The sequence below is a fragment of the Mastomys coucha genome, unplaced genomic scaffold (genome assembly GCF_008632895.1).
Source record: "Mastomys coucha isolate ucsf_1 unplaced genomic scaffold, UCSF_Mcou_1 pScaffold6, whole genome shotgun sequence".
Classification (NCBI taxonomy): Eukaryota; Metazoa; Chordata; class Mammalia; order Rodentia; family Muridae; genus Mastomys; species Mastomys coucha.
In genome coordinates, this window is record NW_022196912.1 from 100793724 (window position 1) to 100809123 (window position 15400).

General features: G+C 46.1%; 1 protein-coding gene and 1 long non-coding RNA gene across 2 annotated transcripts in view; one reads left to right on the forward strand and one right to left on the reverse strand.

Annotated features, from left to right (window-relative positions):
- Positions 1-10792, reverse strand: part of LOC116079894 — a 23244-nt gene extending 12452 nt beyond the window's left edge. The window contains exon 1 of the long non-coding RNA XR_004114191.1: positions 9989-10792. This is a non-coding gene — a long non-coding RNA (uncharacterized LOC116079894). The remainder of the gene's footprint in view (positions 1-9988) is intronic.
- Flvcr2 (FLVCR heme transporter 2) overlaps positions 9286-15400 on the forward strand; it is a 66838-nt gene continuing 60723 nt past the window's right edge. The window contains exon 1 of the mRNA XM_031356040.1: positions 9286-10484. Within this exon, the coding sequence (XP_031211900.1) occupies positions 9747-10484 (738 nt within the window). The 5' untranslated portion in view covers positions 9286-9746. The remainder of the gene's footprint in view (positions 10485-15400) is intronic.

The window sequence follows — 15400 nt, forward strand, 5'->3', positions numbered from 1 at the left end:
TTAACCTCATGTGTATTCATGCTTACTTGATTGGCAATTACCCTGTCACTGTGATTACAAGCTCTGGGAAGGCAGGGAGGGGCCACATCTGTTTTACTCTATGAATCCTCAACACCTACTTCCAAGGCTTATGTCTTACCTGCTAGGACCCTATCAAGCATCTCTTCCTGAGTCCTAGCTTTACCAGACTGTGACCCAGCATGGCCTTCTCCCATGGCATTCACTGTGGTACCCTGAGACAATCTGTCCCACCACTACTGTGTGGCTACTTGGAGGGCAAGAACCCCATTTTTGTTTTGTTTGGTTTGGTTTGGTTTGGTTTTTCAAGACAGGGTTTCTCTGTGTAGCCCTGGCTGTCCTGGAACTCACTCTGTAGAGCAGGCTGGCCTCGAACTCAGAAATCTGCCTGCCTCTGCCTCCCAAGTGCTGGGATTAAAGGCGTGCGCCACCACCGCCCGGCAAGAACCCCATTTTTGTTAGTTTCTTTTCTCTATACCCAGGGTCTGACTTGTGGGAGGTTAAGAATGAATGAATGAATGAATGAATGAATGAATGAACAGCTCTCAGTTTTCTGGGCCCAGGTTTCATCTCCATAAACATCAGGGCAGAACCTGAGCATTCTGTCTGAATTCTGTCCACTACTGAGCTCCAGTACCCATTCAGCACCTCTCTGCCTTGGTACCCCACACACCTTCTTACTGTTGCCAGGCAAAGCTCTCTGCATACAGTTTCTGTATTCTATTATGCAAAGAGGGCTTCACAGCTCTTGGCTTTCTACAGATTATGCAAAACCTCCTGACTCTTTGGCTGGTGTGTTTTAGTTAGTCTCATTTCTCGAAGAAACATCTTTGCTTCTTATTCATTAAGTAACATTTAACCTACATTAAACCTTGAGGCCACCTGAGGTGGGACTCCTCTAAGAAATTAGGCAAGAAGTCAGTCCCTTGTCTTCGTGGGAGCTAGACATGGAGCTGAGTTTGGAGATGAAGAGGATGTGATCCAGAACCTTGAAGGACTCAAAGATGGATGACTTGAAGTCAATGAGAGAATGTGACAGGGATTACCATTGAGGTGCACATGTCGGGTGGGTCAAACCCTCTAAATCACACCAGGGTATGGATGGGGGAAGGCTTCCCCAGGGGGAAACTTTTTGCCCTGCTCTGAAGGTGGTGCATGCAAGGTATGATGGGCCCACAATGCTGGTGCGAGCTGCAGGTGGCTCTACACGTCTTATTCGAAAGAGGGGAGCGGGCAGTGTTGGGCAATGTGTCCCAAAGGATATCACAGAGGTTTTGTATGGTAGGCCAAGGAATACTGCAAATGGTCACTGGAAAATTTAAGACTGGGGAGTGACCTGAAAAAGTCTAAAAAAATCCCATCAAGTGGTCTGGTGGTAAACTGGAAGGAGGAACAATGAGAGAGGGTGAGAGACCAAACCAAGATGGCCACAGTGGGAAAGGAGAGGAGGAGATTGAGTGAGCCTTGACGGTGATTGGAGGAGAGTTCTGGGCAGTTCTCTGGCACCCAGCTTCTCTGGGGCTGACACAGTCCTTCCCCTGCGGGATTCTGAACGGGTGGACCTTGGCATGTTTCAGGAAAGGGAGGGAAGGGAACTGAATTGTAAGTGGAAGAGATAAAACCTTAAAGAGTGAAAGACAGACTTGGGTAGACACAAAAAAGGGTCGGAAACGAGTTAAACAAGATTCAGGAGCTGCCAATAGGTCATGGAGCCTTTGACTCCACAGCTAGTGTTGCCGAGGAGAGAGGGCAGCCTGATGATGCATCTTTGAATGAATACAGCTTAGCTGAACAGGCATTTTCCTCCACTGAGGCCCAGGTTTGGGAGTATCAAGCATGCAGCTTAGCACTAACGTTGTCAAACCCAGAGCTGACTATACCCTAAGTACCACCTAAGGGTCTTTGAGAAATAACTCTATTAAATGTCATTCCACTTAACCTATTTATTTATTTATATAGTCTATGTGTATGAACATGTTTATGCGTGTGTATACGTGTATGCATAGGTGGTGTGTGTGTGTGTGTGTGTGTGTGTATGTGTGTGTGTAGGCCAGAGATTGATGTTGGGTGTCTTCCTCAACTGCTCTCTACCTTATTTTTTAAGTCAAGGTCTTTCACTGAATCTGAAGACCAGCTAACTATCAAGCCCCAGGAATACTCCTGTCTCCACATTTTCAACACTCCTCATGCCCAGCTTTTTACTCCTGTTCAGGTGATCCAAATTCACATTCTCAATAGCAGTGATGGCTTACACCTTTAATCCCAGCACTTGAGAGGCTGAGGCAAGTAGATCTCTGTGAGTTCAAGACCAGCCTGGTCTACAGAGGGCGTTCTAGGACAGCCAGGGCTACACAGAGAAACTGTCTCAAAAAATAATAAATAAATAAAGATCAAAACCAAACCAAACCAAAAAAAACCTAAACAACAAAAAGAGATTCACAATCTCATGTTCACCCAGCAAACCCTTTGCCAACACAGCCACTTCCCCAGCCCTGACTCAAATCTGTGTTTGTTGGTGGGCATTTTGTCTTTCTAAGGTCTTTCATGGTCTAAGGAATCAAATACTCATGTCCAGAGCATCAGTTGCTTGGCCCTCCTTTCTGGCTCTCCTGCGGCAATTACTTTAACCTCAGATGACCCTTTTGATATTTACCACCGAGCTCTAAGTCACAGGGGTATATTAATACTTCCTCATCTTCTCTGGGTTATGTAAAATAGTTTAACTCTATGTGCCCCATCCTCATCTCTCTCACACATGCTTGCTTCCTATTCCTGCTCTCCTCAATTAATTAGTTGATCAAATGACCAAGCCAGCTCAGTCAGCCAAACAGGGTCTCAAGGGAGGGGGTGAAGATTGAAAAGAAAGAGACAATGAGACAAACATTCTAACATGACTCCAGCCAGTGCTGAGGCTGAAGCGGGTTTACCTTTCCCCAGTCTGCTTTTACACCATTCTAGGTACATGCAAAGAATAGGGTTAGTTCTAGATCAAAGACAAAGCAGTCGGACAAGACAATAAAGTCCTGTGGTATTCAGGGACTTATCAAGATGATCAAGATCTTGAGCCTTTTTCCATGCCTGGCTCAGAGTCAAAATTCCTGACAAAGGAAGCAGCCCAAGAGCTCTCCACAACCAAAATTCTTTTCTCTTTTTAAAATTGTTTTACCTTAATTTTTATTTTTTTTTAAAGAATATGAATTGTTATTATTTTTTGTTTTGTTTTGTTATCGAGACAGGGTTTCTCTGTGTAGCCTTGGCTGTCCTCGTTCTGTAGACCAGGCTAGCCTTGAACTCAGAAATCCACCTGCCTCTGCCTCCCAAGTGCTGGGATTAAAGGCGTGCACCACCACTGCCCGGCACTATTATTATTTTTAAATATTTATTTATTATATATAAGTACACTGTTGCTGTCTTCAGACATACCAAAAGAGGGCATCAGATCTCATTATGGATGGTTGTGAGCCATCATGTGGTTGCTGGGATTTGAACTCAGGACCTTCTGAAGAGCAGTCAGTGCTCTTACCCGCTGAGCCATCTCACCAGCCCCAATTTTTATTTTTTTATGTCTACATATTCTGCTTGTATGTATGTATGTCTATGGGCCACTTGTGTGTCTGGTGCCCATAGAGGCTAGGTGAGAACATCAGATCCCCTGGAGTTGGAGGCTTATAAGCTGCCTGGTCTGAGTAGCGCTGGGAAGCAGATGTGAGCCCACTTGAAAGAGCAGCATGTGTGCTTATTAACTACTAACCATCTCTCCAGCATCAGACAGACCTACCTTTTGAACAGTTCTTATGAAACCAGTTGTTTTTAAATCTCCCTGATATATTAGATCTCTTTTCTGAACCCCCATGCTGAGTCTCCGGACTTGAATTGAGCACGTGTGCAATATAGTTTATCTCCCTAAATGCTGCAGAGTAAACAAAGTGGACCTTAGTTCTTAGCTAGAATGTGTGAGAAATGTGGGGAGATAAAGCTAACAGACTTGGTGAGCAGGCAGTGTTACACATCTAAGTTACTCATAAATGACTCAAGAACAGCATTACAAATTCAAAGCACTAGCAGAATATTCTGGGGCCTCAATCTACTCATCTTGTTGGAAATAAAGCCTTCCCACACCCTCAACGGACTCCCCTCAATGTACTCCATATCTCCCATGCCTGCAGCCTTTGCTTAACTGGGGGGGTGGCGGGAGGGATATTTTTTTCACTTCAATTTATGTGTCAAGCTACTCTTAACCACCAGGGGGCAAACTTTGCTATTATCATACAGTGGGACCAGAAAGCTGGAGTTTACAATCTGAGAGAGTCTTTCATTCCTTGGGGATTGGGTCCAACTCCAACAGAAAAAAAAAAAAAAAAAAATCCCTGGGCTGGAGAGATTGCTCAGTGGTTAAGAGAGGTCCTGAGTTCAAATCCCAGCAAACACATGGTGGCTCACAACCATCTGTACCAGGATCCAATGCCCTCTTCTGGTATGTCTGAAGACGGCAACAGTATCTTTATATACATAAAATATGTCTTTATGTCTTTATATACATAAAATAAATAAAAAAGAAAGAAAGAAAGGAAGGAAGAAAGAAAGAAAGAAAGAAAGAAAGAAAGAAAGGAAGGAAGGAATCCCTAAGATGTGTAGGCCTATTTTCTTGAAGGTGTGCCTGCAAACACCTGTAGATGGGACACATAAGTAAAGAGGACATATAGAAAGCTACTCAATGCATGTCTTAATGATGAATGAATAATGAATGAAGAACCTCTCTATGTAACATCCACCTAATATGAATAGATCTGTCTGTACCCTAGTAGAAGGCTACCAGGAACACTCACCACTCTAATGACTGCCTGAACACCTTTTTCTTTTTTCTTTTTTTGTCTGCCTTTTAAAACAGGATTTCTCTCTGAATAGTTCTAGCTGTCCTGCAACTCCCTCTGTAGAGCAGGCTGGCCTCAAACTAAGAGATCTACCTGCCTCTGCCTCCTAAGCACTTGGATTAAAGGCATGCACCATGCCTGACTGAGTCAGGAGTATTTAATACTCATTTGACAGATGTACAGAAATTAAGTCTCTTTACCAGGATCCTATAGAACAGAATTTGTAATTTAAGTAGACCCAATCCAGAGCTCAAAGCAAACTAGATTCCCTCCCATCCTACAACAAAAACAAGCTCAAATCCTGCTTGAATCTCAAATTAGACCCTGGAATTTGCCAATAGACTATAGTACTGCACTGAGTGCAGGAGAAGGGACACGGGGAGCGGGACACTGCCTTGTGGTTGTTTGTTCTGATCCTAATTATGGAAGTCTGAAGAACAAGTCACACACACACTCCCACATGCACACACACACACACACACACACACACACACACTATACTCTTGCATGCACACACATAAACATGCCCAGATGCACAAACCCAAGCACATGCATACATATAATCATGTCCGGATGCACAAACCAGAGCACATGCCCACACACAAACAGCCTCAGTTTCCCTATCTGTCAAATAGAAAACATACTGTAAGGGCTTGCAACGTGGCTCAGTTGGTAGAGCACCTGCTCAGCATGCACAGGCCCTGGGTTTGATCCTCGGCACTAGATAAAGCAGATGTGGTGGCCTACACTTTGCAATCCCAGTACTTCAAAGGTGAAAGGCAGGGGGCATAAAGAGTTGGAGGCCTAGCCGGGCAGTGGTGGCACAAGCCTTTAATCCCAGCACTTGGGAGGTAGAGACAGGTGTATTTCTGAGTTCGAGGCCAGCCTGGTCTACAGAGTGAGTTCCAGGACAGCCAGGGCTATACAGAGAAACCCTGTCTTGAAAAACTGAAAAAAAAAAAAAAAAAAAAAAAAAAAAAGAGTTGGAGTCCAATGTGGGCTACACAAGGCCCTGTCTAAAAAACAGTAACAACAACAAAAACCAAATGTAGTCTAAGAATTTGGGGAGGGAACATGAAAGGAGGGGTTCAGAAGGTCTTTAAGAAAGCAGATATTTGGGCTGGAGAGATGGTTTAGCAGTTAAGAGCACTGACTGCTCTTCCAGACGTCCTGAGTTCAATTCCCAGCAACCACATGGTGGCTCGCAACTATCAGTAATGGGATCCGATGCCTTCTTCTGGTGTGTCTGAGGACAAACAACTACAGTGTACTCACATACATAAGATAAATAAATAAATGTTTAAAAAAGGAAGATGTTCTGTCCTCCCTGGAGGAGGAGAACGTGGGAAGGACTGGAAACTCATGGGATGCTGAGTACTGAAAGACCCCCAGAACTTGGGAGATCCTTACTCAAGTCTCGGGACAACTCGACCACCCAATGACTCACGAGAGACCGAACTTGCTGTAATCACATGAGGTTTATTGGGGATACTGGTACTGGGGTCGATCTCATGACCTTGCCAGTCAGAGGAGTTCAACCCCGAACACAAGAAGTGAGGGGTATTTAAGGGAAAACCCACAAGCTGGGGGCGGGAAGAGGGTTACCAAGGAAACATTCAGAGGGACCCAACCCAAGGTATTCAGTTGGGGAGGGGAACATATTCATTCTATGAATGTAATCTTCACCTACTGGTCGACGGGGTGGAGAGTCCCTTAAACCAGTAGACCTTCATTCCTAGTTCCGCCCGCATTGCGGGTCAGCCAGGAGGGGCAGGTATCGGGAACCAGAGCCCTGAGGCTCTGAGTTCCTGGAACTGGCTATTTTATATTTCTGGCTTGTTATAGTTCTACTAGTACATTACTTTTCATTAACATGCTTTTTCCCAAATTTCTAAGTCTCCCAATCTTTCAGTACAGAGACTCTTCAATGGGTCTGAGTTCTCTTTTACAGATATCCCACAGCAGAATGAATGAAAGGCTGTGTCATTTCTACCAGAAAATGTGTGCTCTTGGAATGCATTCTACTCACCCAGGAGAGTTAGCAAAACTGGTCTCGGCTGGGACCAGTGCAAATCTCCCCTGGGGCACATGTGTTAGGACTGGGCCTCAGCTGGTTCCCGGCTATCCTTGGAAGCAATGGACATTTATAATATTAATGGTCTCCTAACTGTCACAGGTCCGCAGACCTTAGCACACCTGATTCCATGATGGAAGTACCATCCAGGCTGTAACACTCAGAGCATAGACAGCGCCATCTGCCAAGATGAAAACAAAGACCTAATAATCCATAGTTCTGGAAGAGTCTCAAATATACTAACCTTGCTTTTTGGCTTTTATAGTTTGTGCTTCTGGCTAACTGTTCTTGCTAATTAAGATGTGTCAACTCAAAAAATGGCTTTTTTTTTTTTTTTCTGAGAAAGTCTTGGTGCTACACTGGAATCCCAAACACTGCTAATATAGACTTTCTATAGCTTAAGCCTGTGTCTGAGCCACCTTGTCTGGTGGATGCCCCACAACACCATCCACTCAGGTTGATTTTATTTTTTAAAAGATTATTATTGTTGTTATTATTATTTACATTTATGTCTGTGCATATGTGCTCACATGTCAGCAGGCGCCTGAGGCTGGAGGGATTCCCTCATGTTACAGATGGTTGTGAGTCACTCAGTGTGAGTGCCAGGAACTGAACCCAGATCCTCTGAGAAAGCAGCAAGCCCCCTTAAGCCCTGAACCATCTCTCTTCACCACCACCCATTCTTGATTCTAATGTGCAAACTCAGGTTGTAAACCCCACTGCAGAGCTTTAAAAGGGTTGGGGAAGGCAAGGAAGCAGAGTCCCTCCAGATTCAAAGTGCAAACACACACAGGGATCACCTGGAAACTGTTAAAATGCAGCTTCTAATTCAGGAGGTCAGGGCTGAGCCTGGAGATCTGGGAATCTTCCCTTTCAACAAGCTTGGCAGGGGGACAGGCATGGTCATTTACACCTGTAAAGCCAACATTTAGGATCAAGAGGACATGGAGTTCAAGGTTATCCTGAGCAACCCAGTCTCAAAAACAAAAACAAAAGCAAAACAAAACAAAAAGCCCAACCAGAGTAAAACAAAAACACCACCAGGTTTTCAGGAGCCACCCAAGCTGCAGCTCAGACTTCTCTTGTGGAGCTGCGTGGTAGCTTGAATGATCAGAAGTAGAGTTTTTCAGGCCAGCTGGGACGTTAGTAAACTGAGTTCTAAAAGTCTTGTTTTCTTGTCTGTAAAACGAGGCAAAAGGTCCAAGGGCTTATAGCTCAATGGTTTCAAAGTCTTGAGTGCATGCACATACACTGTACATGTACACACACACAAACGCACACACAGGGCAAGAAAAAGTAACTACATCATAGAATTCCCGGCATGCTCACTCATGAAGTAATGCATTAAGCACGTTTACTCCATGCAAAATGTCAGGACATTTGCTGAACGAATTAGCAAAGGGATTTTTCTAAGGGCCATTATTTCACCATCTACATTTTGCAAAAGAAACTGGGCCTCAAAAGCGGTATTCAATGATAGTTACACGCCTAATTCGCTAAACCGGAATCCAACCTAAATTTTGGGTTCTTTTGTTTGTTTGGTTGGTTGTTTGTTTGGTTGGTTGGTTTGGCTCCCCCACCCCTCGAGACGGTTTCTCTGGCTCTCCTGGAACTCACTCTGTAGATCATGCTGGCCTCGAATTCAGAAATCCGCCTGCCTCTACCTCCCAAGTGCTGAGATTAAAGGCGTGCGCCGCTAGTGTGAAACCATGGGGTTGTGGGGACCAGGGCAAGCCAGCATTCCTTCCCTACAAGCCTTGCTTCCAGGTTGCTAAGAGGTGATTCTCAGGGGATCTGTAGGTGGCAGCGCAGGGCTACGAGGCTGCCAGAGTCACTTCGTAGTCCCACTCCCAGAACCTGTGCAGAGACTTGGTTCCACAGCTTCCCCTTCGGGCTAGTGCGAGACCTCAGGGACCCGTCAGAGCCTAAACTCACCAAATAAGATTTTGTCGGCGGGGAGGTCTCTTCAGAAAAGCGAGCTTTCTTTTCACCAGGCACCCTGAAGTGTCACCTGGAGAGCTCAGCCACGGGAGGGGAGTCCGACAAAAGGGAGAAAGTCAGGGATCTGTCTCGGATACCCCCTGAGCATTCTCGGGGCTCCGGGCCTCGGTGCACGCGCGCTGGCCCCGAGAAGACTCTGACCTCGGAAGGACGTGAAGAATCATCCAAGTGAAGTCCTCTGGGAGTGGGGGGTGAGGGGGACAAATGAATTTATGGGAAGTGTAGGGGTGGGGGCTAACCGGGCGGTTTCCATGGCACCGGGGACGTCGGAGAGGAATGTGTACCCCAACCTATGGCGAAACAAGAGCGGCGCCCCGCGAGCCCTGCTCAAGAAGGCAGGAGATCCTGGGTGGGAAGGGTCGCGGGGCGTGGGGAGCCGGGCAGGCCGGGGGGGCGGGGCGGTCACGTGCTCCCGAGGGGGCGAGGCCCCAGCCTGCCCGGGAGCAAACCGAGCTCGCCCTGCCGCGGTTCGCAGTTCGGGAGTCAAACTTTTTCCAGGTGGGTCAACGCTTCCTTAGGACAGCCTAGAGCGTGTGGCAAGGCGTCTGCGGTGGACTTGGGGGGAACAACAGTTTGCTAGGGAGGGAACAAAGGTTCCCAAGGACCAGTGAGAGGAGTTTGGGAGTGAGCTTAAGAACCTGAGATCTCGATTTCTCCGCCAACGGAGGTGCGCTCCCGGACAAGTGTTTTCTCAGCTCTAGGGGGGGGACAGGTGAAAAGCTGCTGACCCGTAAGACTCTAGGAGTCAGTAGGTGCCTGGGATTCAGGAGCTCGCTGTGGTCATGGTGAATGAAAGTCTCAACCAGGAGGAGAGCCATGACAGACCTGCGCCAGAGTCCGAATTCCAGACGGACACCAGCGTCTCCAACCACCCCAGTGTCTCCATCCATCCCAGCGTCTCAGGCCACCCCAGTGTCTCCATTCATCCCAGCGTCTCAGGCCACCCCAGTGTCTCCATCCATCCTAGTGTCTCCATCGATCCCAGCGTCTCTGTCCTTCCTGGCAATTCAGCACCCCCCAGTACCTTGGCTCAACCCAGCGGTTTGACCCATCACAGTAGCTCGGTTAGAGAAGACAGCGTGATCAAGGTGAGCAAGCGTCGTTGGGTCGTGGTCCTGGTGTTCAGTTGCTACTCCTTGTGCAATGCCTTCCAGTGGATCCAGTACGGCTCCATCAATAACATCTTCATGAACTTCTACGGTGTCAGCACCTTTGCCATCGACTGGCTGTCCATGTGCTACATGCTGACCTACATCCCTCTGCTCCTGCCCGTGGCCTGGATGCTGGAGAAATTTGGTCTTCGAACCATCGCTATCACTGGCTCAGCTCTCAATTGCCTGGGAGCCTGGGTAAAGCTGGGCAGCCTGGAGCCTCACCTCTTCCCAGTCACAATGGTGGGTCAGGTCATCTGCTCTGTGGCACAGGTCTTCATCCTGGGCATGCCCTCACGCATTGCTTCGGTCTGGTTTGGAGCTGATGAGGTTTCAACAGCCTGCTCCGTGGCTGTGTTTGGCAATCAGGTGAGTAGAGGGTGGTGTGTGTGTGTGTGTGTGTGTGTGTGTGTGTGTGTGTGTGTATGGCTGTTCCAAAGACAGAGAGCATCTTACCATGATGGGGCTGTGTATGTTAGAGGGTACCTGATTATGTGAGAAGCTGCAGTTTTCTGGCTCACAGCCTTTATGACTCTTGGGTGGCTTTGTGGTTGGGTGTGGACTGACAGTGTAGTTGGGCGATTGTGACTGTCGGTGACATTGTAAGATTAATGGGGGTGTCACAAACAAAAGACTTTTCCTTTCATCCGCAGTTTCTCCTAGCCAGTAGGAAGCATACTTCTAAAACATGATCCTTTTTGATGGTGTTTCTCCCCCAGCCTTTATCAGTACACCAGTTTCACCTTTAGGAATGCTTGTCTTTCTCTGGTAGCAGTCTTTGACCGCCAGATGGCTGTTTAGGTGTCCTTGATGGTTTTAGCTGGACCAACCAGATCCTCTGTGCACAGAACTGTGGACTGGGTTGGTGGTTCTTACCTTTTACACATAGCTGAAACCAGGACACTGGGAGCCAGGCTTTGTGCTAAACTCCCTCTCTGGGATTTAGAGCCTAGTCCAGCAGGAGAGAGTAGAAATCTCACGGTGAACTTCCAAGAAGGCTTCTGGTCTAAGCATGTCCTGTCTTTCTTTCTCCTTTTCTCCTTCTGGGACAAGCACTTCCACATTCTTATGATCTTAGTGCAGTTCTTATCTAGAAGCTTGGGTGTGTTAGGAATCTGCTTGCTTTCTCTATGTATCTGAGGCAAAGCAAGCGTTATTGGGTGCTTCTTTAATCAGAGCCTGGGTTCTCAGATTCATTTCTTCCAAGTTGCATGCATTCTGTCCAAGCTGCTGCTGACAGATCACTGGTCACCCTTAGCTCTCGGGAGCCTATTTTCTTAAGTTAAAAAAAAAAAAAAAGTTTACCTGCTGCTTGTGTGGTCTCTGTTGGAGGATGTGGTGAGTTCCAGGACTTCTAGAGCCATAAAACATTTTCATGATCGCTTCTTGTGAGTTTTGTTACTTTGAAAACTGAATTGACTTAAGCCTGGAGATGAGCCAGACAGTGATGACACGTGTCTTTAATCCCAGCACTTGAGAGGTAGATGCAGGTGGATCTTTGTGAGTTGAAGGCCAACCTGGTCTACATAGTTTCAGAACAGCCAAAGCTATACAGAAAAGTTCTGTCTTGAAAAAATAACCAAAAGACTGTAGATGAAATTAGATGGACCTTTGGTTAAGGACAAATCACAAAGAGATGTCGAGAGCTGGAGCGGTAGCTTGGCAGTTAAGAACGCTGGCAGGTTCTTGCAGAGGACCTGCGTTAGATCCCCCCCCCACCACTGTTGGATGGCTCACAACTACTTGTAACTCTAATCCAAGGGGATCTAATGCATCTGCCCTCCTAGGGCCTCAGCACTCAGATGTACATACTCACAAGTTATATCAATAACCCTTTAAAAATAGGCTTTAGAAAAAGATAGAGATCAAACTGGGAATAGTGGCGTGTGCCTAGAATCCTAGCACTTGGGAGGGAGACACAGGAGGGTCAGGAGTTCAAGGTCATCCTGGCCTACATAGTGAGTTCAAGACCACTTGTGACTCTGTCTCAAATATATATAAATAAATATGAGAATTGCATTTGTCAATCCTAATTTTTTTTTTTTTGAGACAGGGTTTCTCTGTGTAGCCCTGGCTGTCCTGGAACTCACTCTGTAGACCAGGCTGGCCTCAAACTCAGAAATCCACCTGCCTCTGCCTCTCAAGTGCTGGGATTAAAGGCATGTGCCACCACTGCCTGGCAATCCTAAATTTTTAAGGTAATATGGCTGTGAGTTTTAATGTCACTATTCTAGAAGGTAGACTTGTCCCTTATTGGGTCTAAGGCTGGGCACAAAGAGTCTATCATCCAGAAACTCCTCATTCTATTAGCAAAATAGCATTTATAGAAGGTGACATAACCCAGTTCTCTCATTTGGGAAGAGTTAGACGTTCTCTCTGTTTACCTGGGGACATCCAAGTAGTTTGTTTTTGAGACAGGGTTTCTCTGTAGCCCTGGCCGTCCTGGAACTGTTCTGTAGACCAGGCTGGCTTTGAACTTAGAGATCTGCCTGCCTCTGCTTCCCAGTACAGGGAATAAGGGCAGGCACCACTGCCCCCATGAAGCTCACTTTTTGTAGTTATTAGTCCTAAGGCACAAAGTAACCCCTTGACCCACACTCTAAAGGACATCATACCAGATATGTTGTTAAAATTTAAGAGGAATAGTTATTCATTTCCCATTCTACCCTATTACCCTAGCAAGGTCAAGAAATGCTGAGAAATTTACATTTAAAAATACCCGGAGGCTGGTGAGATGGTTCAGTAGGTAAGGGTACCTGCTGGCCAGCGTATCACCAAACCTGCCAACCCAAGTGGGGTCTCCTGGATCCACATGATGGAAAGGTCCTGATCCAGGGTTTCTATCCTTTGACCATTTAGTTCCCGGATAAAAGACACACACACAACCTTTATATTTACAAAAAGCCTTAAATAGCACAAGAGCTGGGCAGATGTCTACCCTCTACGCTACTAGACCCCATTTTCCTATCATAGCCCCATATTATTTTTGTTTCATCTGGGCTGCTCTTAACTCCAATTGGCCAGCCCTCAGGGCCATGTTTTCATGACTCACCTAACCCACAGTGGCTTCTCTCTCCTCCTTCACTTCTTCTCCCCCTTATGGTTCACCTCAGAGCCCCTTCTATGTCTCTTTTGCCCAGCTATTGGCTGTCGCCGGCATCAGAAATAACTTGGATGTAATGTCAAATAGTGTCCCTTGGGTCTATGCACGACTCCCTCCTCTCTGGGGCAAGCAGATCTTGAGGAAACAATGTTAGCATAAGAGTACAAGCAGCCTCAGGCCAATTCACTACACGAACTTCTGCAGACTTAATTCTTTGTGGCTTGCAAACCTCACTTTGGCCTTGCCAGGGTAAATCACCTCAAACGCGACATCATTTTCAACAAGGTGGTTGGGGGAGCACAATCAAAGCCAGAGATTTTCCAAAGAATACTGATGTTTGTGAATAGAAAAATATTAAAATGCTAATACGTATGTCACGCTAACCTACCCACACATGCAAACAGGTAGAGGATGGGGAGAGTTTTTAAATTACATTTATTTGGTGTGTAGAAGTATGAGTATGTGCCATAATGCATGTATGGAGATTAGGCAACAATTTGCATTCTTTCTACCATTGGAGGTCCTGGGGATCAAACTCAGGACCTCATGCTTGTTGGATAGGTTCCTTTATCCACCATCTTTCTGGCCCAAGGGGGAGTTTTAAAAGACACGAACGGAAATGACTACATCAGAAAATTTGTATTAACAGACTCTGGACACAATGATTAATATCGATAGTGGTGTGGGTCTGAGTCTGAAGGGACAGGCGCTGGGCAGATATCCTCATGAAATGCTTTTCGTGTGATGCCACACTAGTGCTGGGATGTAACACAGTAGTAGAGTGCATGCTTAGCATGTGCAAGATCCTGGGCTTGATCCCTAGCACCCCACAAGTGCAATGACCTCTGTGAGGTCAGGGTCTAACGGAAGCTCTTGTGGTCATTTCCACAAGACAAACAGTTTCCATTCACAACCCCATTATTGACTTTTGTTTGAGACAGATTCTTAGTGAGCTCTGGTTGGCCTGGACCCGGCTAAGTAGACTAGGTTAGGTTTGAACCCTGATCCTCCCACCTCCAACTCTTGAGTGCTGGATTTGCAAGCAGGTCCCACCACTCTGCCATTGATTACTTGTTGCTTTTGTTTTGTTAGGGTTGACACAAATGGCCACTTTGATCCCGACAACTTCCCTGTTTCTTTCACACAGTGGGAACCCTGGCCTCTATTCCAGTCTATAAAATGCTTGTGCACTTCCCTCCCGCCTCTGCTTCTATTAAATTCAGCTCTCAGGCACTTAACAGACTTTAACTGAGCACCTCATCTTTGCTAGACTCTAGGTAAAGGCTGAAACTGTTGTCTGCCTGTCACAGACGTCCTCTACCAGAGTGTAAAATGCATTCCGAGTTCCTAGACTCAGAAATAACACAACAGGTCATAGCATAGATTTATTTTTAGTTCTCCAAGACATTTTTTTGGCTGCTGGCTACAGGAAAGGGGAAAGAAGGTAGTGTTTATAAAACACCTAAAATGTGCAAAGTACTTTTTCATCCAGTTTTTTTTTAAGTTTAACCTTTTCAGAAACTCTTGTGAGCTATGTAGAATTGACCCTGTGGTTAGGGGTGAGGGAACAGACAGGAACATAAAAAGAGTGAGCTTAACCTCATTCTTGTAGTGACTCTAACTCTAAAGTCCAAATGTCAGTAAGCCGACACTGACTCTTCCTGGGGGAAATCCAGTGGTTTTTTTTGTTTGTTTTTTAAGTAATAATCAAATGCAGGGCAGTGATGATGCATACCATTAACCTCAGCACTTGGGAGGCAGAGGCAGGCAGATCACTGAGTTCAAAGCCAATCTGGTCTACCGAGCAAGTTCCAGGACAGCCAGGGCCACACAGAGAAACCCTGTTTCAAAAACTGAAAACCAAAAACCAAGTCATCCAACCAACCAACCAACCAACCAAACAAACAAACAAACAAACAAAAAGTCAAGGACTGAGGCACAAACAGAGTGTTTGATTAGCATGTATTCTGGGTTCCAGCTCTGATCCTACACACACACACACACACACACACACACACACACACACACACACATGGGAAAAGAGGGAATCTGAGGTTCTAATTTTGTTCAGTGTTTGTCTTAGGGTTTCTATTGCTGTGAGTGAAGAAAACACCTTGATCAAAATTCGAGTTGGGGAGGAAAGGGTTTAATTCGGCTTACATTGAAGGAAGTCAGAACAGGA